The sequence below is a fragment of the Sciurus vulgaris genome, assembly GCF_902686455.1.
Source record: "Sciurus vulgaris genome assembly, chromosome: 16".
In the NCBI taxonomy this organism is placed as follows: Eukaryota; Metazoa; Chordata; class Mammalia; order Rodentia; family Sciuridae; genus Sciurus; species Sciurus vulgaris.
Genome location: NC_136477.1, coordinates 17,686,936 through 17,710,747, shown reverse-complemented (window position 1 = coordinate 17,710,747; position 23,812 = coordinate 17,686,936). Strand labels below are relative to the sequence as shown.

The 23,812-nt window shown below is 61.6% G+C and overlaps 2 protein-coding genes across 21 annotated transcripts in view; one reads left to right on the top strand and one right to left on the bottom strand.

The window, feature by feature from the left end:
• The window catches only part of PDE4C (phosphodiesterase 4C), a 187,969-nt gene that overhangs the window by 57,164 nt on the left and 106,993 nt on the right, over positions 1 to 23,812 (top strand). The window lies entirely within an intron of this gene.
• The window catches only part of MAST3 (microtubule associated serine/threonine kinase 3), a 34,404-nt gene continuing 10,682 nt past the window's right edge, over positions 91 to 23,812 (bottom strand). For 5 of the 14 annotated variants that reach the window (XM_079114954.1, XM_079114949.1, XM_079114947.1 and 2 more), the window contains 26 exons: positions 19,672 to 19,760; positions 19,522 to 19,594; positions 18,769 to 18,847; positions 18,564 to 18,650; positions 18,250 to 18,410; positions 17,998 to 18,073; positions 17,566 to 17,775; positions 17,373 to 17,474; positions 17,041 to 17,173; positions 15,565 to 15,623; positions 15,190 to 15,275; positions 13,445 to 13,653; positions 12,983 to 13,121; positions 10,558 to 10,690; positions 10,231 to 10,396; positions 9,555 to 9,656; positions 8,981 to 9,103; positions 8,233 to 8,342; positions 7,051 to 7,184; positions 6,338 to 6,582; positions 5,739 to 5,957; positions 5,242 to 5,468; positions 4,964 to 5,086; positions 4,352 to 4,488; positions 4,079 to 4,260; positions 91 to 3,007 (listed from right to left, as the gene is read on the bottom strand). In XM_079114954.1, coding sequence (XP_078971080.1) covers positions 2,478 to 3,007; positions 4,079 to 4,260; positions 4,352 to 4,488; positions 4,964 to 5,086; positions 5,242 to 5,468; positions 5,739 to 5,957; positions 6,338 to 6,582; positions 7,051 to 7,184; positions 8,233 to 8,342; positions 8,981 to 9,103; positions 9,555 to 9,656; positions 10,231 to 10,396; positions 10,558 to 10,690; positions 12,983 to 13,121; positions 13,445 to 13,653; positions 15,190 to 15,275; positions 15,565 to 15,623; positions 17,041 to 17,173; positions 17,373 to 17,474; positions 17,566 to 17,775; positions 17,998 to 18,073; positions 18,250 to 18,410; positions 18,564 to 18,650; positions 18,769 to 18,847; positions 19,522 to 19,594; positions 19,672 to 19,760 — 3,934 coding nt within the window. In that variant the 3' untranslated portion in view covers positions 91 to 2,477. Of the gene's footprint in view, positions 3,008 to 4,078; positions 4,261 to 4,351; positions 4,489 to 4,963; positions 5,087 to 5,241; positions 5,469 to 5,738; positions 5,958 to 6,337; positions 6,583 to 7,050; positions 7,185 to 8,232; positions 8,343 to 8,980; positions 9,104 to 9,554; positions 9,657 to 10,230; positions 10,397 to 10,557; positions 10,691 to 12,982; positions 13,122 to 13,444; positions 13,654 to 15,189; positions 15,276 to 15,564; positions 15,624 to 17,040; positions 17,174 to 17,372; positions 17,475 to 17,565; positions 17,776 to 17,997; positions 18,074 to 18,249; positions 18,411 to 18,563; positions 18,651 to 18,768; positions 18,848 to 19,521; positions 19,595 to 19,671; positions 19,761 to 21,949; positions 22,236 to 23,812 lie in introns of those variants that run through there. The other 9 variants (XM_079114948.1, XM_079114952.1, XM_079114956.1 and 6 more) reach the window with 5 other exon arrangements.

The following is a 23,812-nucleotide window of genomic DNA, read 5'->3' as shown; positions in this document are numbered from 1 at the left end:
GTCGAAGCGGGAGCCAGAGACGCCCGAGCGGGTCCGGAAATAGCCGAACGCACTCCAGCTGGTCTGGTGAAACAGAGGCTGAGCTCCGAGACCGCGGGGAGTTGCTGGAAAGAACTGAGCGTGCCCAGTCCCAAATGGAGACCCCGGGAATCTAGGCCTAGAGGCTACCGTCAGATTCCGGAAGTTGCCGAAGCATGGACGGTTCCAGACGACGGGTGAGGCCGACTCAGGTTCGGGAAAGAGGAGGGCTGCGGAACCGGGAAAGGGCTTGCCACAAGACAGCCGAATAGCCTCGGAGAAAGAGGCGGAGTTGGAGGCGTTTCCATGGCAACCCTGAGCGTCGGGAAACAGCCGAAAGATCTCGGGGCCTCGCGGGTGCGGGAACGTGACGGACCTGGGCACAGATACGTGATTGTTTCCGGAAACAGCTGAAGGCACTCGGAACTGGGGGCGTGACCACGGGTGTTTCTGAGACTGAGGCGAGTTCCGGAAATAGCCGATAGCGCTCGGGCTGGGTTCGGGTGGGGCAGAAAGTGTATGGCACGGCCCAAGCAAAGATGAGACTAGGAAGGATAAGAGGATGGCTTATTTTTCTTTATTAACATAGCTCAGGGCACCAAACGAGTGTCTGAAGGTGTTTTTTGAGGGGGGGGCGGTCTCGTGTTGTCCGGGCTGGTCTCGAACTCCTGCGATCAAGGAATCCTTCTGCCCCAACATCCTGAGTAGCAGGGACTACGCGCCCTGGGTGGGGTGATGATTCTGAGGGTAGTGCCCATGATGGGTACCCCCCATCATGGCAGCAGGAGGACAGGGCCAGAGGAGATGTCAGGGAGAGTGGAGGGCAAACTTCACTTTTCATAACCCATTTCAAATGAACCCATTCCCTTCACATCTTCTGCCCTCTTTTGGGTACCTCACAAATCCAGACATCAGAACTTCTCTTTGTAAATGTTGGCTTTTATTCAGGGCCAGCTCCGGGATGGAAGGAGGGGCAAGTCATGCACAGCCGAGGTCTGCCCTTCAACACCAGGCAGAGCTGGGGGCGCGCAGGGAGGAATGCAGAGCGGGCTGCAGTGCCTGGAAGTCTCCCTCACCAAGGGGCGCGCAGCGATCTCACCAGCCGCCTCCAAGATGCCCAGCGGGTGCAGCATCATTGGTAAAGAACTGGGGCTAGACTGTGCTCTATCGGACACCATTCAAGCACCCTCGATGACACTGCCTGCAACAGGGCCTGGCTGATGCCCACTTCTGCCAAGACTCACTGGGCCATCCTGGGACACGTCTCTGCCCCTTGCTGGGCCTCAGCTGCTTGGGCTGTACAGTGAGATAACCATACCACCTCCAGCCTTCTCAAGGCTAGCAGAGGGAGAAGCCATGAGTAAAAGCGCTTGGCACACAGTAGGTGCTTAATAAATAGTCATTGGGATTAGTCTTGTAAACACAAGGAAACTCAGGCACAGAGTGGGAAAGCCATTTTCCCAGAGCCACACAGTGAAGCTGAAATTCAAACTTGGGTCTTGTTGCCCCCCAGCTGGCCTTCCTCATTTGAGCCTCATCCCAGGGAGGCTCTGACACATGGAGACCTGCTGGAGGATGTCAGACACATCATGGTCAAGGGCTCACTCTGGTGGACCTCACACACATGGGATTTTGTCCAGAGGAGACATTCTTCTCCCACCGTGGCAGTACCCTTTAAGGCCTGAGCCTCCCAGGGCCTCGAGGCCCCTGCCGGTGGAGGAGGAGACCTCTGCCTAGGTCTGGTGAGCGCCTCCTCAGCCATCAAAGCCCACACCACTTCCTTCAGGCTGGAGCCTGCAGGATTGGAGGCAGACCCTAGCAGGAAGGGCTGGATGGCGGCTGTGACAGTGGGAGGTGACCCTCAGAGTCCAGTCCATCATTGGGATCAGATTGTTTTGGGGGAAGCACACAGTGGGCCCTCCAGGTCATATCCAAACTGGGCCTGGACCAGTGAGCTTGGTTGTGTCCCCTCAAATCAATCTTGGGTCGGACGTGGGATGAGGACACACACACACACACACACACACACACACACACAAACTTTAAAAGTACAGAAAAACTAGAAAACACAGACACACGTGACTTGTCCAAAGTGCTTCCTTCTCAGCCCAGAGCGCAGGGTCTGCAGTCAGGGTCGCAGGGGCCTGGGCGAGACCTGGCAGCCGCCGTCACAGGAACAGCTCAGTCTGACTATTGCTTATAAAAAGTAATAAATTAGTTGCAAGGATTTGCTGCTATTTACAATGTCACCGCAGCTCCCATTCCTGCTTTTCCTGCCCCATGGACACCAGAATTCGAGGGACGCCCGTCTCCACCTTGTAGCAAGGATTGAGATGGCTTCTTGCCTTCTAGCGTCGCAGGCTGATGTGCTCAGTCGCCATCCAGGCGTGACGTGATGGAAAACAACACAGCACGAAAAAACGCATGGCTTCAAGGCCAGGGAGAGACCAGATGGGGGATCAGTCTTTTCCAGCTGGCCCCAGGGCTCCCGGCACCGCCTCGGCGCCTTCGACGGCGATCTGTGGCACCGAGGCGAGCAGCACAGCGCCCTCTTCAGGTGGCTCGTCGAAGCTCACCTCCTGCACAGCCTCCTGCTTCTTGAAGGAGTCTCGGCGCTCGGACAGGTGCAGCCGCCGCATGACCACCAGCTCCGAGTCTGCCCCGCGGCTGCGGCGCCCCGACTCCGCATCCAGCCGCTCACCCGTGCCCAGCTTGTCGGCCGACTGGCCCCGGCGCAGCCGCGGGGATCGGGGCGTGGGGGTGTGCCCTGGCAGGGGCGAGGGCGAGCGGGGTGGAGGTGCAGCAACGGGTGGACAGGCCAGCGGGGAGGGTGGGATACTGCTCGTGGACTTGCGGCGGCCAGTCTTGTGGCGCGGCGGCCCTAGCTTGGCAGCCAGGCCATGCAGGGAGCTGGGGCGGGTGTGGCCAGCAGCAGCTGGGGAGGCGGGGCTGCTGGAGCTCGGGGATACGCTGGGTGGGGACGCAGTATCTGTAGGTGACAGGTGCAGGTCAGGGCTCCCAGCCTCAATGTCCCCAGCCTGCAGGTGGGGCCCTGGGACTGACCAAACCTGCCAAAGCTGCCTTCATGGCCGCCACCCATCTGCGCAAAGCCCTTCCCTTGGCCTAGATTGGGTGAACTCCTACTCATTCATCAAAGCCCTAGCCACCTCACCCTTTCCTTCAAGAAGCTCTCCCCTCCCCTCTGAATCACCTCAGCCTTTCCCTCCCTTAGGTCTGACCCTTTGCCAGTGGTGTGTGTCTGGCTATCCTTTTTTTTGGCACTGGGGATTGAACCAGTGGTGCTGTACCACTAAGCCGCATCCCCAGCCCTTTTTACTTTTTTGAGACAGGGTCTCACTAAGTTGCTTAGGGCCTTGCTAAATTGCTGAGGCTGACCTCCAACTTGTGATCCTCTTGTCTCAGCCTTCAAAGCCACTGGGATTATAGGCATGTGCCATTGCACCAGCTTTTATAAAAATGGTACTTGGGATGGAGCCCAGGGTCTTTCACATGCTAGGCAAATGATGGACCACTGAGCCCACCCCAGCCCTTTTCAATTTTATTTTGAGACAGGGTCTTGCTCAGTTGCCCAGGCTGGCCTTGAACTCATGATCCTGTCTCGGCCCCCAGAGCAGCTGGGACTACAGATGTACACCACTGCGCTCCACTCTATCTTTTTAAGACTAGGGGCTCTCAAGGTCAGGTCAAGTCACACTCTTCGTGTTCCAGAGCAATCTTTCCAACACTCCGACGGGGCCCTCCCTAGTTCAGTCTCCATGGCTCCCCACACCACACCCCCCACCCCCTTTAAATCCAGCGGATTTATTTATTGGCGGGATCTATTCCTTAAGCCGCCAGCAGACTCCTCCGGCTTTCACTTCCCCTGTCTGGCCCCAGACTCCCCAAGTTCCCCAGCTCGGCACGCCCCTCCGTCCCCCACATCTGCCCTGGTCACCCCAGGTTGCCTGGGGGCGGGAAGGCTCCAGGCGGTCACCTCTTTCCTACTGCCTCCCTCCTGGGGACCCAAGGTCCTGACTCGAGGTGCTGGGTGTGCACCTACCTGCTGGGGCGTCGGGGGCGGGGCTGCGGCAGGGCGTGGTGGGGCTGGGGGACAGGCTGTGCGTGGGCGAGCCGGGCAGGCTCTCGCTGGAGGACAGCGAGTGGTGGAGGCCGGAGGAGAAGCTGCGGCTGGTGTGCAGCACGGAGGACTGCTTGGAGATTTTCTTGAAGAGCGACTTTCGTCTGGGGACCAAGGGGGTGACGTGGGTGAGAGGCAGGAAGTGGGCGCCTGGGGCCACCGAGTCCACTGCCTGCCCGCCCACCCGGCGCTCACCGGTCCTGGGTCTCCCGCCGGCGGCTCCGCTTGCTCCTGCGCGCCATGCGGCCCTTGGCCACGTTCTTCCGGGCCGGGCCCACCTTGATGGACGTGTTCTCCAGGGCCGTGGTCCGCAGGGATATCTTGTTGCCACTCTGTGGGACAGATGCCAGGGGTCGCCTGCGGCCTCTGTGCTCGGCCAGCTGGGATGTGCACCCCCAGCGCCCCACGCCCACCACCTCCCAGGACCTGCTAGGATGGAGCCGGGGCCTTGCACCTGCTAGAGGAGCCGTCACCGCCCAGCCGCCCCTTCCCTGTCCACACACCCTGACCTCATGGCCTCCCACCCAGGCGGCCAAAGACAGCCCGCGTCTCCACCCAGCCACCGGGCAAGCCAGCCACAGCTCACTGGGTCGTCACCTCGCCCTCCTCGCCCTGGGGCCACTCTCCCTGCCGGGCCTCAGCCCAGAGCGCTGGCCCTGGCTGGGGCAGGCGGCTTCTGGCAGGTCACTAGGGGACTCAGAGTGACATGCTCGAGGCACAGGGGGGACCCATGAGGCCCAGAGTTGGCCCTGACAATGAAGCCCCTGGGCGGCCGCGGGGGACCATCCGGCGGCGCAGGGCGGGCACCTTCAGCAGCAGCTCCACCACGTCCCTGTGCACCAGCCCCAGCACCGACTCCCCGTTGACGTGGGTGATGAGGTCCCCGGCGCGCAGGCCCGCCTCCTGGGCGGGGCTTCCGTCCTCCACACTCTGGGGGCGCAGGAGGCAGGCGTCAGCGCGGGGCCCCTCCTGGGGACGCCCAGGGCTGCCTCCCGAAGGCCCCTCGGCCACTGACCCGCCCGGCGGGCGCCCAGACCCCCACCGACACCCCGCTGTCCGCCCTCACCCCGGCTGGCCCGACTCACCCAGACGACGTGGTGCACCGTGTAGACGTCGCTGTCGCCCATGTAGACGCGGATGGCCCGCAGGCTGAAGCCGTACTTCTTGCCCGAGCTGTGGATGACGATGGGCGGCCGCAGGCTCCCGCACACCGGGGACGGGTCTCGGCTGGGCGAGGAGTCTCGGGAGGACGGGTTCGAGGACAGGGAGCGCGGGGACAGCGGGCTCATGAGGGGGCCACCGCTGCCGTCATCTGCAGGGCATCACGGTCACTCCCTGTGAGTCCCCGCGGGCAGCCTCCCTCCCCCGATGGGCACTCTGGCCCCTGGCAGCTGCTGCCACGTCCCCAGCAGCCTCTCCCAGGCCTCTGAGCAGGTGGTGCTACCGGGACACTGTCCCCCAGGCGCCCGGCTGTGTCTGCTCAGCAGGGCTCAGCCCACGGCGACCAGCTCAGGGGCCCTCCCAGCTCCCAAGCCTCTGGCTAAAGCTGCTCCAGCCTGTCGGTTAAACAGACCCGGGTTACCTGCCGTGATGATGAGCGACAGGGCCGAGACGGATGCCGACTTGGGCACGCGTCCCCCGCTGCCCCCGCCGCCGGGGGAGGCCCTGGACTTCTCAGGGGCCGGTTCTCTTGGGCCCCCGAGGCGGCGGCCCCGGCCGGCATCCAGGGGCCGGGGCGTGGAGTGTCGGGCGCCGGTGCTGTTACTCCGCAGGCGTGCGTGGCTTAGGGCGGCTGTGTCAGCTGAGGGGGGTCAGGGAGGTCACCGGTGCCCCTCCATCTCACCACTGGTCCCCTCTACCCTGGGGGCTGGGCCCGCCCTTCCTGGCGTGTATACACACGCCCCCGGCTCCTGGCCATCGTTCATGCTGTTCCCTCTTCCTGCACACCCTTCCCCATCTCTGCTCTGGGGAAAACGCCACTCTTCGAGGCCCCTCCCTTTCCTGGACCCCTACCTCCTCCTCTGGGGCTCCCCAACCCCATCTTGACCCTGTGCAGCTGGGGGTGCTGCCCTCCCCCGCTGTCACGGTCTGAGCTCTGGAGGATGCCTACTGGTTCTTAAAAACCCACACAAACAGCCCCTCCCCTGGGAAAGCTTCCTCCCGTACCCGGGCCCCACTAACCAGAAAGGCCTGAGGGCTTGGGCGTCACTGGGGTGGCTGGTGGAGGGGGGTCGGGCTCCCCCAGAATGAAGACGGGTTTCTTAGGGTCCACAGAGGCCGGGCCTGCTCCCTCGTCCTCTGAAGAGAAGGCAAACCTGGGCATCGTGTCGAGGCTGATGGTGCTCAGGAGAGACGGGCTGGGGCCCCGCTCAGGCTGAGATGCAGACGAGTGGCAGGAGGAACCGGAGGACGTCCAGGACCTGAGCCTGCCAGGGGACCATGCCTGCACCTCAGCACTCGGCTGCCCCTTCTGGCTCCCTCTTAACTCCGGGGGGCGAGTGCTGGGGAGTGCCCTCCGTAGCTCCCTCTTTGGCTAGCTCCTGTTTGGCCTCCGAAACCCGGCCTCCAACTCCCTTGCTCTAGAGACAGTGATTGTTTCCATTGGGTCCGGGCTTTGGGGATGAACAGGAGTTTGCTACCGCAGGGCCTCCTGGACAGAAGGAACAGTGGACGCCGAAGCCTAGCAGTGTGGTGGTGCACAGTGGCTTTACATTTTGGTGTGGTCAAGCAATGCAAAGCCAAAGGCAGTGAAGTGGTGAGGGTCCGATCGACTGGACAGTGTGTTTGACCCTTTTCTACTGGGCCACTGGGAAGCTCTTTCAACATCAGGTTTTGTGTCTCCACCTCCCAGCAGGCTGAGAAGTCGGATCTGCCTACATCCCTGGCCCACCTACCGGACATCGGTGCTCGCCCGACGGCCGTTCTCCCCGTCACTGCGTTCCCACCCTTCCTCCCGGTCCTCACTGAAGCTCCTTTCAGTGAAGGTAGGGGTGGGCTGAACGGCCAGGAACTCAGAACTGCTGTAGACCTGAGGGGCAGCAAAAAACGGCAGGAATGAGGACGGTGAGGGTAGCCCACCCACGGCGGGAGCCAGCTGGGCTGCGCACCGCCCAGATGCCAGGCACTTCCATTCACTCCCTCCGTCCCACATCCCCAAAGAGACCTGTCTGTAGCCTGCTGTACAGAAGAAGAAACTGAGGCTCAGAGTGGCCTGGCCACTGAGGTCAGGGGCAGGGCTTCCATTTCTGACCACAAAGTCCCACCCAGGGCCCAGACCCAAAGCAGAGCAGAGGGATTTTTGATCAAATTTGAAACAAGGGGAGGAATTCAACCTAAGTTTGTGGGGTGAGGAATAACACCCAGCACAGCAGCCAGCACAGGAGGAAGCACCCCTGGTGCCCATCAGCAGCTGGCTGAGCAGCAGAATGCAGTCTAGTCACAGAGCGGGACCCGCTCGGCTGCAGAGGGCGGAGCGCCGACAGGCCACAGCCTGCATGAGCCTTGGGAATATGACACTGAGTGACAGAAGCCAGCAAAAGGCCACGTGGCATGGAGTGTCCAGAGCAGATGCATCCACGAGGACAGGAAGCAGGTCAGGGTTGCAGGGGCCGCGCGTGGGGAAGGTGCCAGCAGGGTCGGTACCAATGCTGGAGCTGGACGGGCAGGGCTCACCCGGGGGGGACTGCTAAGCCACCAAACCGGGCACCTCAGAACGACTGAGATGGGGATTTGTGTTACGGATTTTACTACAATTAAAAGCCCACACACAGGCCGGCGCGGTGGCGCACGCCTGTCATCCCAGCGGCTGGGAGGCCGAGGCGGAGGATGGCGAGGGCAAAGCCAGCCTCAGCAACAGCGAGGCCCACGCAGCTCAGCGAGAGCCTGTGCGTCTGGTCGGGGTGTTTGACCCTTTTCTAAGGATGCAACAGAATAGGGCTGGGCTGGGGCTCAGTGGTCAAGTGCCCCTGAGGTCAATGCCTGGAACCAAAACCAGCCAAACCCACACACAGAAAAGCCAGCAGACGACAGACACCTTGCCACACTTTCCAGGCACCGTGCCCCGGGCCCCAGCCCACCTTGCTGAACCGGTGGGAGCAGGAGGAGAACTGGGGTATCTCGGTGGAGGACTCCTCGTCGTTGGTCTCCTCGTCCTCAGAGCCCAGGTGGCGGTACCGCTCCGAACGCGCTGTGGAAGGAGAGGCACGTGCAGCTGCCCATCGCCCAGAGGTGTTCCCAAGGGCTGGGGGGCCACGTAGGGAGGGTGTCGCAGGACGTGGGCACAGCAGAGGCAAGGCCCCAAGGCAGAACCGTGCTGGGTGTGTTCAGGGACCGTGGACAGGAGGGGTTCTCGGCTCCGAATCATCCAGCATCAGGTAGAACTGTGTCTCTCAAAGGCAGAGGATTTCCCCCATTTCGCCAAAGAGGAAACGGATGCTCAGAGCAGACCTCTGCCGGGCAGTGAGTTCTGGAGGGGTGGGAAGCTGAGGGCATTTCTCTGTATTTGGCTGGAGCCTCAAATGGGGAGGGAGAGTCCTCAGGCAGTGCCCCAGGGGTCCCCTCCCTGAAGATTCAGCATGGAATCCCGTCTCCTATGCGACAGGGCCCTTGCCTGGTCAAGGCTGGACATCCAGGAGGCTGAGCCTGCGCGAGTCTCGCTCAATACCCTGTGTCCCCTGCTGAACCTGGGGACACCTCGGCAAGCCCAGGAAGTGGAAGCCCCAGTCCAGCGTCAGGGCCGTGCTGAGGCGGACCCCCAGCCAACAGCCTGGGCACTGGGGACCATGGCCAGCAGAGCCCGCCCTGGGGACCCCGGGACCCACGTACTGTCGAAGTAGCTGGTGTCGTCCTCGGCTTCGAGTTGGGGGACAAATTCGGCCTTGTGTCGCAGGAGCCCTGCCCAGTCCAGGGCCAGGAAGAAGGGGTGCTGCTTCACCTCGTGGGTGCCACCTGCAGACACTGTGGCTGAGCCGGGGTCCCGCCATGCCCTGCAGCCTCCCCCGCTGGACGTGGGACAGGCCAGTGCAGGAGCAGAAACCCGGCAGGAACCAGCTGCCACGCGGGAGCCCACAGAGCCGCCCCGCCAGGCCAGCCCTGCTCCATGCGGGCTCCTGGCCGGACCCTGGGTCCCACCACCTAAGGACTTCCACACATCTGCACTCCACGAGGCAGGGAGACGGCGGATCCCCGGGGCTGGGCCTTGGAGGACTTTAGGAGCCTGCCCCTGACTTCACAGGCTTCCACACTTCCTCCGCCTCGGTGACCCCCGAGAGCACCAGGCCGACCACCCGCTCCCAGGTCATGAGCCAGATGCCGGCAGACTCCAAAGCCCGCCCTGTTCCTCCAGGCGGCTTCCCGAGTGGACCCTCACTCCCCAGGCTGGACGCCCGTGCCCACATACCAGTGCCCAGCCGGTCCAGGGGGCTCTGCCGGAGCAGCCTGGTGATGAGGTCCTGGGCATCGGCTGGAAGGGCCTCGTCCCCCTCTGGCCACATGATCTCATCTAGAACGAGGGGAGGGCGAGGACAGGCTTTTCCAGCACCTTCTACCACCTCTCCTCTCACTGAGCTCTTGGGCCCCTGAACACCCTGGGTTCCCCTGCAGCCCGGGCCCGGCCATGCCCTCCTCCCACAATGCCCTCTGTCTTCTGACCCTCCAGCCCCCTGGGCTCACTCCAGGCAGCCGCCCCGCCGCCCTCCCGCCCGCCTCCCCTCTGGAGGCTCCTCTTTGCCTCCAGGGCTCGGCTAGGCGGCTCCACTGCTGAGCCCCGCCGGCCTTTCTGTTTTTCTTGAGACAAGACCTTACTAAGTTGCTGAGGCTGGCCTCAGACTTGAGCTCCTCCTGCCTTGGCCTCCCGAGTCGCTGGGATTAGAGGAGTGAGCCACACACCACTCCTCTCTCCCTGACTGCCCATCTCCTTGGTGGACAGTGGGCACCCTACCGTGGAGCCATCCGTCCCTCACCCTAGGCTGTGTCCCAGCACACACTGGGTGCTCAGTCCTCATGCAAAGTGATCCCCTCCCAACACCGAAGGGGGAACCCAGGAAGGCTGAGCCTAGGGCCGCGAGGGGACGCACCGCTGACCACCTGGCCGAACAGTTCTTCAGGGGTGTCCCCGAAGAAGGGCACGCAGCCCACCAGGAACTCGTAGAGGACGATGCCCATGGCCCACCAGTCCACGGGCTTCCCGTAGCCCTGGCGGAAGATCACCTCGGGGGCGATGTACTCAGGCGTCCCGCACACCTGCCAGGCAGGACGGGAGTGAGCTCGCCCCGCCCAGAGGGGCTGGGAGGGATCGGGGCAGGCAGGATTCCAGGGGTCAGTTCTCCCCATTTTCTTGCAGAGTCCCTCGGCATCCGGGGCTTGGGCCTCACGCCCAGGGCTGCCCCTGGCCAGCCACCCACCTGCTTGTCCACGAATTCCCGGGCATCCTTCTCGATGTGTCCCTCGTAGAGGTTGGTGGCCATGCTCATGAGCCCAATTTTGGACAGGCCGAAGTCGGTCAGCTTGATGTGGCCAAGGGAGGTGATGAGCAGGCTGTGGGCAGGGGGCGAGGCTGAGGCACCCGCCCCCGACGGCCACCACCACCCAACGCGCTCCCCAGCCAGGCCCAGGCCTGCAGCACTGTGCGCCCCCGAGGGATCCCGCAGCCAGGTCCCTGAAAGGCTAATGGGTCCCAGGCCATATCACAAAGCTCTCTGTGCCCCCACTGGGTGTGCCTGGTGTCACTATGGAGCCTCTGTATACAGTTGGCCCTGTGTACCCATAGATTCCACCAACTGTGGCCTGAAAATATCTGAAAAACACACGCCTCTCCTGGACATGCACAGGCATGTTCTGGTCCTTGTCCCCTGAACAACACAGGACAGCAACTGTCGACCCAGCACGGACATTGCAGGTCTTGTAAGCCACCTAGAGGTGATTCAGGGTAGCCAGGAGGATGAGTGCAGGTTATTTGGAAATGCTGCCATTTTATAAAAGAGGCTGAGGGTCTGCAGAGCTTGGTGTCTGTAGGAACCCTGGACTCTACTGCCAGGGGACACCAGGGCATGACTGCACTTCGCGGTTCAAAAGGAAATTTTCTGGGGTGCACACCTACAGACCCAGCTACTCAGGAGGCTGAGGTGGGAGGCTGAGATGGGAGGCTGAGGCAGGAGGATTTCTTGAGGGCAGGAATCAAGGCTAGCCTGGGCAACACAGTGAGACCCACTCTCAAAAACAAAAACAAAACAAAACAAAAAACAAAACAAAAAAAAAACGAAAACAAGAACTTCTGGGACTGGGGACACAGCTCAGTGGTAGAGTACTTGCCAATCATGTGTGAGGCCCTGGGTCCTGTCCCTAGTACCACAAAAGAACATAAAAAAAATAAACTCCCTAAGCATCACAGCTGTGTGTTAAAACACCCCAGCGCCCCCCGGGTGTGTCTGCGCATAGTCTGCACACGCTTCACAGTCCAGATGAGTTAACCCCTTTGCAGGCACCTGATATTCACATCCCCAGGGGAAAAATGAACACATAGCATGCAACTTCTGTATACACAGCGATTTCTGTGCACTTTGTGCATGCACCCACTTGCTACAAACCTGCACTCGCCGTGTGCATGGCTGCCTGTATGCCTTTGAACTTGAGGGTTCTGCTGAGTCTGCTGAGTCTGTCAGACTCATGTGCACCTTCCAGAGAGTCGCATTTTGATGCACCTTCTGGGCACGTTTGCCACTTAAAAATACATGTCTGGAAAGCTCATTATGTATGTTCATGGTCTAATGAAGCATTTATTTGGCACCTACTGTGTGCCCTGGCTCTCTAAAGCAAGTCTGCGCCTACTGTGAACAGTACGGCTGCTTCTTGCCTTGCCTTCCTGGTGCTGGGGATGGCCCGGGCCTGCACAGGTTAGGCAGGTGACCCACGATGACACCCCGCCCTGAACTGCTTCCCAAGCCCAGCGTCAGGGCGCAGAGCTCTTCCAGCTCCGTTTTGGGTTCCTTAGAGCTCAGAGAGCAGGCCAGACACAGAGCAGGCGTCAAACTGCATCTGCTTCGTCTTCTAGGCCACTTACAAACCGCCATGCCCAAACGCACGGGGCTCTCAACACTAGGCAGGCGTCTCCACACAGCACGAAGCTGGGAACACAGGATTCTTGCCTCCCACACACAAAGCACTCACTAAGTAGGTGGCTCTCTCCTCTACACAGCAGATGCTCAATAAAGCAAAGGTGCTCAATAAATGCTTTAAAATCATACAGGGGTTCCAAAGAAGGTAGTACCCTAGATGACGGTAGTTCCCCGTCATCTAGGCATGTAGCAGGTTCTTACTAGATACAAAAAGGAAATCAGCACCCTAAGGCTCTCAGGGAACACCTTGTCTTTCTTCCCTAGACTAACCCACCCAGTTACCTGCTTTACACATAAAGTCTTGCAAAGGGTGTGTCCTTCCCTAGCTGGCGCCTCATAGTGCACATTCTCTCCTTTTGTGGCAGCGGCTCCGAGTGCACGCTCTCTCCTGCCATGCCGTTTGTGCATCCAACTGCGTACCTCTCTCCCTGAGTGGCAGCATATCCACAAACACACAGACCTTTCCCTGCATACAGCTGGTGCCTTTTAAGTGCCTGTCCTCTCCTCTGTACACAACAGGTATTCTGCATGTGCAGGTTCTCTGCCATCCTGCCAAGAGGGGCCCTATCATGCCTGCGTAGTTGAGATGGGTGGGGCCCCTGGGCAAGGGAGCCTGCGCCCCAGCCACACAGCCCACAGGGCTCCAAGCCCCGCCCACAGATGGTCAGGCCCTACCCCCAGCGCCCTGGGGGAGGGGGCCCTGGCGAGTGCTCACTTGTCTGGCTTGAGGTCACGGTGCACGATGCCGTAGTTATGCAAGTACTCCAGCGCCAGCACGGTCTCCGCGAAGTACATGCGGGCCATGTCCACCGGCAGCGGGCCCATGTTCTTCAGGAGTGTGGCGCAGTCACCGCCTGGAGGAGGGGTGCATGTACACATGCAGGCGCCTACTAAGTGCCTGTTCTCTCTGCACACCACCGACTCCACGAGTGCCCCTTCCCTACCTTCCAGTCAATGCCGCACCCTGCGGATAGGGGGGGCCCCCAGCACCGCGGACGGCCCTTCTCTCCCGACTCCCCAAGCCCACTCCCAGCATGGGGTTCCTGAGAATTTCCCCGAGGCGGGCTGGAGCCCCACAGAGGGCCGGGCGGACCTCGGCTTGATCCCACAATCATTTTCTCCAGGCGGGTGTGGGGCGAGCCCGCATGGCTGGAGGCAGGCCGCCCCGGAAGCGCACCTTCCACGTACTCCATGACCATGCACAGGTGGCGCCGGGTCTCGAAGGAGCAGAACATGCTGACCACGAAGGGGTTCTCGGCGAAGGTGAGGATGTCGCGCTCCACGAAGACCTGCTGGATCTGGTTGCGCAGGATCAGGTTCTGCTTATTGATCTTCTTGATGGCGAAGCGCTGCCGCGTGTCGCGGTGCCTCACCAGGTAGACAGCCCTGCGGGTGGGGCCGGCTTGCTGAGACCCAGGTCCCAATGGGTGCCGGGGCCCAACCCCAACCCAGAACCTAGCCTGTTGGGCTGTGCCTTCCTGGCCACACCCTTTTCTCCACCAGGCCCCTCCCAAAGAAGCCACTGTGGGTTTAGGCCACCAACGGAGGCTGTCATGCAAATGAGCCAAAGAGGGCCCCGTGTGTTGGCCCCTGGATTGTTTATTTGATTTTTTATTATCAATTGACACATAATTATACTTATTTTATGGGACACGGTGTGATCATTGGGTGCGTGTACACAATTCATAAAGATGGAAGAACAGTCATCATTTCTTCTTTTAGTTTTAATTTTTATGTGTGTGGTGCTGGGGATTGAACCCAGGGTTATTTGCTACCCACTTCCATCCCCAGCCCTTTTTTATTTTAAGATAGGCCTTGCTAAGTGGCTGAGGCTGGCCTCAAATTTGTGATCCTCCCACCTCAGCCTCCTGAGTAGCTGGGATTACAGGCATGAGTCACCGCACTTGGGCACACTGATCATTTCTTTGTGTTGGGAGCCTTAGAACTCTTCTTTTTTAGAAAATACATAAATGTAAACTCCTCTGTCTTTGGATGTATATAAAATATTTAATAAACTGTTGCAAGCTGCCACCACCCACTGTGGTGCTGGAACTTCCTGAGACCTATCTAACTGGCACCTGTCATCTGGCCTGCCTGTGCCTCCCCGCCACCTGGGTTGGTTATTTTTTCACACCAGGCTGAGACCCTCCTGCCACAGCCCACTGGCATCCAACTTAGACTTCCCACATCTGACTGACTGGAACACTGTCCGAATAAGAGGGAGCCACAGAGGCCGCGGGACCCGCCTGGCTCCTGACCAGGTCAGATAAAGATGTGGAGGCGCTGCGGGTGCTGCCCTTTGCACCTCTCACCCAGAGCCTCAGGCCACACAGACCCCGCTCCAGCACCCTTCTCCCTGGGAGTCCCCTTGCCCCCCTGCCCCATCTCCATGGTGACGCCCTAAACTGTGTCATCCCAGCAACTCGGGAGGCTGAGGCAGGAGGATCACAAGCTCGAGGCCAGCCTGGGCAACTCAGTGAGACCCTGTCTCAAAATAAAAGCCATAAAGGGCAGGGGATGTGGCTCAGTGGTCGCTGCCCCTGGGTTCAACCCCCAGGAGGAAGGAAGGAAATAACCCTCGTGTCCAGAGGTCTCAGGCTGCGATGAGGGACTGCTCTGGGCAAAGCTGTCCAGGCGCCACCTGCGTGATGCTCGCTGCAGGCTATTGCTGCCTTGAGGTCATCTTTTTCCTTCATCGGCCTCCTGAGCCCCTGGAGTCCTCTTGCCCTGGGGCGGGTACAGCCTGCTCAGGGCTCATCTGGGGCAAGTCACCTGGCCGTGCGTCTCCTGCTTCTGCAGCCCTCAGCTTTCCTGTCTTTGCCCAGGTATGAGGGTGAGAGTCCAGTTGCCAAGGGACAGGGCTGCCTGGCCTCAGCCATCTGCCTGCCCATCTGAGAAATGGGTTGGGACCCGATGACTCACCCATAGGCCCCATTGCTGATGAGCTTGATGGTCTCAAAGTCACTCTCACACGGTTTCCTTCGGGATGGGCCAACCAGGGCTCGGCTCTAGGGGACAGGAGGGGATCAGGACCTGCTCCTCCCTGTGGGGCTGGTGCCCTCCCCTGCCAGACTCCTACCCCTCCGTCCAGGCTCACCTTGCCAGTGCCCGCTCTGGCCCAGCCCTGCCCCAAGCTCCACGGAGGGGCAGGCCCACTTGCTGCCACCTCTCCCCGGGTCACAGGTGTTTATTAAGCACTATTAAACACAAGACCCCAGCCAGTCCAGCCCTCCTGTCACTGCCTGGCCTGCTCTGGGAAGAGCAGATAGGAGGGGAGCCCGGTGCTGCGTGACTGACCTCTGGGGACTCGGGTGCTGGGGGCTGTCCTTCGTCGAGGTGACTCAGAGGCTCAATCTCTACAAATTAAGAGAAGACTCTTGAACGGGGCTTGGCACCTTGCCCCTCACTCACTCAGCATCTCCAGGGAACCATGGGGCTAGGGACATCCTGACCAGGATCCAGATCCCATAGAGCCACACCCAGAAGCTGGACAAAGCAATGGCTGAGGAACCTTCTAGAAGGGTCAGCGGGTAGCCCAGGCTCCAGATGGCTCAGGGCTTTGACCCTCAGGCTGAGATGTCTCCTCCACTCGGAGGCTGCTCATGGGCAGGCCTCAGGATTCCCAGCTCAGGGCGTGGCCGGGGGCAGCCCTGCTGAGTGGTGAAGGTGGCTAACTGTCTCGTGGTCACAGAGCAAAGCTGGGACTGGGCACGGAGCCTCGGGCTGAGGAGGCCTGGGTTCGGGCCTAGCCCCTTCCTGTTCGTGGTGCCCTTCGCTTCAGAGTGCTCGGTAGACAACCCTCGGCCACTCACTGCCACCCCCACGGGGCAGGCCCCCCACCGCCACCTGCTGCATTTCCATTCCACAGACAGAAGGTCAGAGGCCCAGCAGGACAGTGGCGGCCAGTGTCCATGTGGTCCGGCCTCAGGCACACCCAGGTTTGACCCTCTGTCCCACCTCATCTTCCCAGAGCCTGAGTCTCCCCAGCTTTAAATGGGAATGATGACAGGGTTACCATAGCAACGATGGGTTGGACACTGGCCAATGTCATGACCATGTCCAGCCCCTGCCTGCCCCTTTGCCTCCCTCCAGGTCTCCTCTGCCCTCGGCTCCTGCCCACCCCAGGCAGAGTCCAAGCCCTGGGTCTTTGCCGGTGCAGTGCCCCCTGCCCAGCCTGCAGGCTTCAGCCTCAACACCGTCACCTCCTCCCAGTCTCCCCCGAGCACTCCGCCTGGCCAGGCCCAAGCCCCATGCTCCCCTGGCACTAGATCGGGGTTCCCGCCCCAGGTACTGGGGGGGCGTTGATCAACTGTTTTGCTCACGGGTCCTCCTCCTGGGCATACTTCATGACCCTGCAGGACACTAGGAAGGCCACTGCTGGTGCCAGTCCCCAGGGAGCCGGGCCCACCTCTTGTTTGTTTTGTGAGACGGCAGGCATCGTGCTGTTGCCCAGGCCAGCCCCGGGCTCCCGGGCTACCGACCCTCCCGTTGGCTCCCCAGTGCCCGGGACTCCGGGAGCTCACCTGGCACAGGCTGAAGCACAACTTTTTTCCCTGCAGTGCTGGGACGGAACCCGGGGTCTTGCACGGGCCAGTCCAGTGCCTACCACTGAGCCAGGGCCCTGCCGTGGCTCATGGGAGGCTGCACTTGAAGACACAGGACACAACTGACTGCAGCGTCTGGGGCACTTCCCCACAGAGAAAGGCAGGACAGTGTGCTGGTCTAGCGGGGCTCCCACTGGCCTCCCTGGGCCCTTTTCCCCTCCGCACTCACCCTCCAGGGGGTCCTTGGCCAGGCCCAGCTGCCCGATGATGTACTGCGGCAGGTCTGTCTTGATGCCCTGGCCCTCCCGGGCCTGGCCCTCAGCGGCCTCCAGCAAGTGGTAAAACTCCTCCGGGTCGAACTCCTGGGGGCCAGAGTGGGTCAGCAGGCCGCCAGACGTGGCTCCTGCAGCTCCTTGCTCCCACCCCGACCCCTCCACCGTCGCCCACCCGAGCAGGGCAGCTCCCTGTGTCCCCTTCAAGTCCGCACTGGGCACCGTCTCTTGGACCCCGGCAGGACGGCCGCGGCCTCCTTCTCGCGTTGCTGTGCGGGAGGGGACTCACCAGGCACTCGAGGAGCCGCGCCGGCCGCGAGATGATGATGAGCAGTTTGCGCACCAGCTGGACTATGAAGCCCACCTCCTCGCTGTCCGAGCGCTCGTGAGCCTAGGGAGTGGGTGTGTCGTCAGCCCAGGCCACGCCCCTCGCCCTGCGCGGGTCCCCCTTCCCCCCACCCCGCCCCGGGTTGGCCACCCACGTCCTGCAGCAGCCGCTCCAGCTTCTCCTGCATCTCCAGGAAGTAGCGGGAGGTGACCAGGGCCTCGCCGGACTTGGCCAGGCAGTCTCGGGCCAGCTCGACTATCTGGTGGTGAATGAAGCCCAGGACGCCGTCCGCCAGCGCCAGCCGCGCGCCGGGCGCGTAGGCTACAAGGAACTCCTGCAGGCGGCCCTCCATCTGCGCTGTGGCCTGGATGACAGGGGCACCGGGTCAGAGCGCAGAGCCAGGCAACGGCCTGTGCGCCGAGAAGCGGAGTGGGAGCGATGTGACGGTGGGGATGACGGGCAGAGAAGCAGTGTCCCAGGATCTGAGACAGGCGGGCAGGCAACAGGAGGTCCAGAAAGACAGGCTGCTGTGGATGGACGGCAGCGTGGGGGTGCTGGGCCCGCCTGGCCACCAGGCGCGGCTCACCTTGGGAAACCTTTCCCGGTACACATGATTCATCATGACGATCTCATTGTCGAAGGTCCCTGTTGTGCGCCCAGGGCTGAAAGGGGGACAGGTGGACAGTTTGACATGGGACACAGACCCAGCCCAGAGGAAGAGGCCCGGGGGCTGGCTCTGAGCCAAAATTGAGGGCCAGAGGTGGAGAGGAGTGACAGTGTGGGTCCCCAAGCCAGCCCAGGAAAGAGCTGGGCCCCGGGGCCAGAGGTCAAGGCCCACCTGAGGCTGCGAGAGCGGGGGCGAAGGCGGGGTGAGCGGTGGCCGCCCTCCTCATCAGCCACGCTCTCGGAGCTGCGGAAGTGCTTGGACAGGAAGCAGAGCTCGTCTGGCGTGGGCTGGAAGGGAAGCTGGTGGAGGCGCTCCCGGGAGGACGAGCTGGACTAGTGGGCGGGAGATCAGGGTTGGAGCCGCCAGCGCCCAAGGTCAAGGCTCCTACCCAGCTCCTGGGCATCCCTCAAAACCCAACCGATGCCCCTCCTTCAGGAAGCCCACCCTGCTTCCATCCCCAAATCTCCCTCTGGTCAGACCCTGACCTCACAGGCCTGGAATCTGTGTCCCCCAGACTGGGGGCTAACTGGGGCCAAAGCTGGGTCTGTTCCCTCCACTGACCAGACTGGGGCCTGGAGGGGACAACCAGGTGTCTGCTCAGTGGACAACTGACATCTTGAAAAAATACCAAGGATGTGCTCCCCACCCGGCACCTGCCTGCCCCCCAAACCCAGGTGGAGCCGTGGGTACCGAAACCGTGGAACTGGGCGTATTGGTTCCATAGCCAGAAGACGGGAGAGACGCAAGGGACCATCTTCTGCCGTCTGCCCTGGAAAGGGAAACGAGAATAGGTGGCAGGATGGCCCAGTCCTCGAAGCCTGCGGGGACTCGGTTGGTACTGGGGCTGGCAGAACAGGGCTCCATTGGAAGAAGGAACTTGAGAAGGCTGAGAAGGGACACGGCCGGCCCATCCACGGCACGCTTCCTTCCTGGCCTCTGTTGCCTCCTCCAGGAAGCCTTCCCTGGCTACTGCTGCCACTGTGCCCCCAATCTGAGCCTTGACCTCTGAGTTGTAGCTGCGAGGGGACACGCTGGCTGCCCCTGCAGATCAAGGACTCCTCCAGGGTCAAAGTCCAGCCTCCCATTCACACATGAAGGTGCTGCACACAGCAGGTGCTCAATAAATGTTGAATGAATAGTGCAATCCAAGTCCCTGACACGTTACAGGTGCTCATTAGCTCATCAGTGAATCGGTGACTTCGGAGTGCCTTTCTGATTCTTGGGTCAGGCCGATGCCCCTCCCCCTCCCTGGGGCTCATTGCAATTACCTGTCTGCATAGGGGACGTGGCTGCTGGAGGCCGATTGTTTGCCAGGGGCAGGAGCCAGAGGGAGACCCCACCATCAGGCAGGGGTCAGGGGAGGGGGAAAGGCGAATGAGGAGAATGATCCCGCCACCCAGCACGGCCCTCCTGACCCGTCCCCTGCAGCCAGCGACCACTCACCTCCGGGCAAAGGGGAAATTAATGGCCGATGCAGCGGAGAAGTTCCGGGGACTGTCCAAGGGGCTGCTGCCTGCTGAGGAGGAGGCCAGGAAACTGAGTCAGCGGGCAGACAGTCCTGGGCACCCCTGTGGCGCCCCATTCCACACTCACCGGTCGGGACGGACAGTGGCGACAGGGGCCTGGAGAGAGTCGGTGAGGGTGTTCCCACCACCAAGCTTTTGCGGTTCCCACTGCGGCAGCTGTCGGGTAGCAAGGGACAAGGTCAGATGGCTGGCCCAGGCCGGCAGGCTCAGAGGACCACATGCCCAGCTGGGAGCACACGTGTGGCCAGCTCTGCCTGCCGCAGGGCGGAAATGGGGCCCGACCACTCCCACAACACCCGCCAACCAGTTGGTCCCCCATGGTCCTTAGCTTGGACTTCCGGCCTCGTGGTGGACACTGCACATGGCCAGGAGACCCAGCAGAGCCTTCGGCTTCTGCATCTGCAGCTGGGCACCCACACCTCTGGACCGAGACACCCAGGACACTGCCCCCGCCCGATCCTCCTCAGGACCCCCAGTGCCAGTGGCACATGACCAAGAACCGGAGTCCACCGGTTCCCTGGGCACGCCTCACTTCGCCCCCGCCTGCTTTCCTGCCTTCACCCCATGTCCCTCCTGGCCACCAGGTTCCTGGCACAGGCCTCTGTCACCTTGCCTGGCCTTCCTCGACCCACCTGGGCCCTGGCCCAGCCCCCGCCCCAGCAGAGGGAAGTCGGGAGTGACAAGTTCCCTGCCCCCCACCCTGGCAGTCGCCCGGCAACGCGCTGCTCTGCTCCCAGCACAGCACCCCCACGCAGCCACCAACGCAGCTCAGCAGGAGAACCGCAGGAGGGAGTCAGGCTTGGGCCTCTCGGAGCAAGGAGAACGGTGTCCCAGGCAGGAGGGACAGCCCTTGCTGGCCAAGGCATGAGCCAGCATGATCAGTAAACACAGGCAACACCCAGGCAGGGACGAGAGCCCACGTGTGGCTCCTTCTGGAGCCCGTTTCCCATCTGTATACCTCGAAGGATGGTGGGAAGACTCCGTGAAACCCACACACGCCTGCTCAGCTGCAGGCCCTGGGTGGGTGGGTGCCTGTCATGTTGTCTTTCTCTGGACAACGCTCTTAGGACCCTGACTCACAGTGGGCACGCAGGCCATGCCTCTGGAGAGAATCCAGACGCCCACGTGTACCCATCCCAACATACCCAAAAGGTAGGAGAGATTAGCTGCACCCATTTCCCAGACTGGGAAACTGAGGCCCACAGATATCAACAGCCACAGAGATTGTCCCCTAGCCTGAGAGGTATAGAGACAAAAGTGAAACCAGCAGTTTCTGCCAAACTTCCTGCCAACCCCCATGTACACACACACACCCGCCAGTCACCACATCCTCCACCCCATGGCTGTGGCCCACCGCGCTTGCTGCCCCGGCTGCCACTTCCAATGGCATTTGGAAAAAACACTCGTTTGGCCTCCCTCCGGCTCCCAGGCGAGGCCTTGGAAACTCAGCCAAATCCGAGGTCTCAAAGGAGAACTGGGCATTATCCATTCACTTCCCCAGCATCTATCGAAAACCAACTGTTTACACAACCCTCCCTGGAGAAGGGAGGCTCAGGACCTTGCGAAGCTGCGCTCAGTAACTATCCATATGGAGTCCAGGACGCAACAGAGAATGAGTTTGGCAAGAAATGGGGCGTTGAGGCCCCTTTACTGTACCCCATCTCTATGACACACACAAACACTCCATGTGCCCCCAGGATCTCTGAGGAGAGTCAAAGCCCTGGACTCAGCACTGATGGTCCTTCAGCAGCTGGTCCCACTGCCCAGACTTTGCCTATCTGGGCAAACAAACAGCAACTAGAAAGCGAAGCACAGAGGGGTGAAGGATCATAGTGAGCCACACAGCCCGAGACGGCTAAGCTGAAATTGAACCCAGGTCCTCGGAGTCCACAGCTCCCTCCCAGAGAGACCCAGCTCTGCCTGGGGTTAACCCCAGCAATTTAGTCCTGACATCCTACCCACAGCCAGCCTCCTGCAGAAAATATTTGTTTCTGAGCCAACATTTCCGTTGAATGGGTCCTTGGGACAGACCAGTTTCAGTGTTTCCGAGCGTCTCTTCAGTTCTGCCCAGTCCTAGAGACCGGGGTTCCAATCCCGACTGGGTCCCAACTTGGTGCTGCCTTTGTCACCACCCCAGCTGCGACCCCAGCGAACAGACACCGGGGACAGACAGCGAAGGGAAGATGCCCGGGACCCTTGGGAACAGTCGATCCCAAAACGTCCTCCCGCTTCCCCCAGACACACGGTGGCCCTCCGTGGCCCCTGCCATGCCGCCGGGTCACACGTCTAGCAACTCGTACTTGCTCGTTCGCCTGCCGCGCCTTTGCCCGCGCGGTGCCCCCTACCTCTTGGAGCGCTGCAGCAGCGCGCCCTTGGCCAGGCGGCTCCGATGGCCGGGAGCCGCCACCGCCGTCCAGTAGCTGGGGTCGGACATGCTGCTTCCCTTTGTGCGGCCGCCGCCGCCCGAGGCTGGGGAGGCGCGGGGGCGCAGCCGGCAACGGCGGGGCGCGCACCTCGGCGGCGGGGATGAGCCCCAAGAGCCCCGCGGAGCCGGGCCGGGCAGGGGGCGCCGCGGGGCTGGGGGCGGGGGGCGGGCGAGGAGGAAACGCGCGCCCAGGAGCGCGGCGGGAACCCCGCCCAGGCGAGTGCGGGGGCGGGGCCTGGCCCGCAGGGGCGGGGCGAGCGACGCGGAAGCGAAGCCGGCGAACCCGCGTGCCGGCGAGTAGGCGGGGCGTTGCTATGGTTGAGGGCGGCGGGGCGGGGCGTTACCAAGGGCGCGGGCGGCGGGGGCGGGGCGTTGTTAGGGCTCCAGGCGGCGGGGGCGGGGCGTTGCTAGGGCTCCAGGCGGCGGGGGCGGGGCGTTGGCGGCACTTCCACCGTGGGCGGGGGATCTTGCCTCCTTTCCCCCAAAGTGAATCCCATCACTGTCCCCTTCCCTCTCCCCGAGCGCTAAACCCTTCTGAGTGCCGCACTCAAGACCCACCCGAGCGTCCTGGCCTGGCTCAGGCTTCCACGCCCACTCTGGCTCCACCACTTGGAATCCAGCGTGGCAAAATCCAGCTTCCCTTCCTCTAGGCAGCCCTGTCCGGGTTTGTCCGGGTGTTTTCTTCTGCTGGCTTAGGGCTCCTTGGAGTCCCAGCCTCTCCCAGCGCTGGACTAGCAGAGGGAGCGTTTAGCAGAATGAATCAGGGCTTCTGACCTCCTAGCCTGTGTGTAATGGGAAAAGGCCTCAGTGCAGCTAGTCACCCATCAACCTCAGCCTCCTCAACTGTAAAATGGGAGGAAAACAGCGGACACCAGGATTTCCGGCATGAGATGTCAGGTGAAGCCCACAGTGCTTCCCACTCACCAATGCCACACGTGTTCCACACGTTATCACACTAACTCCAGGGCCTGTTTCTGCATCTATCGCACACCCTGGAGGGAACTCAGAGTTGCACTGGAGATGCAGGAAAAGTGCCTGGCACTGGGCTGGGGTTCTGCGTGTGCTCGCTATGGATGCCACTACGGAAGGAGAAATGGCTCCTTCCTCCTCTCAGGACAGTTCCAGGAAGCCAGGTGTTGGAAGCCAGGAAGCCATTCAAAGGGCTGCCTCTTCCTGGGCCAGGACAGTTTGAAGCTCAGCCTAGGCCTGACTCTGAAGCCAGACTCCATATCTGAGAAGAGGAGACAGGAGCACAGCTGGGGGCTGGCACCCTGTGTAGAGCCCTGACTCATCTCTTCACAAGTCACTCCCAGACACTCTGCCAGGGCCCCTCCATCCCCAGCGCCACTCCCAGGTGCCCCACCCTGGAGTGTTTCCCCAGGCTTCCCAGACTTGGAGTTCAAACACCCATATCAGGTCGTGCATTCACTCAACAAGCATAGATTGAGCATCTACTCTATGCCTACACCTGTGCCAAGCTCTGGAGACCCAGCAGGGACCAGGCCACACCACATCGCCCTCAGGGGTCCCCAGCCTGGGGGTGGGGGGCAGAGGACAAAGAGAGACCGATGAAATGAATAAGATAATGCCAAATGCCAAAGGGGAGAAAGAAAGAGAGCCAGGGTGTCACGAGGGCACATGGTGACTTTAGCTGGGGACCTCTCAGAGACCCTGGGAAGGAAGCAGCCGGCCATGAGGGAGGGGCTGTCGGGCTGCAGGAGGGAGAGCAGGGAGGGGGGCATCGGAGCAGGGAAGGGGTGCAGCTGGAGTACGTCTGCAAACC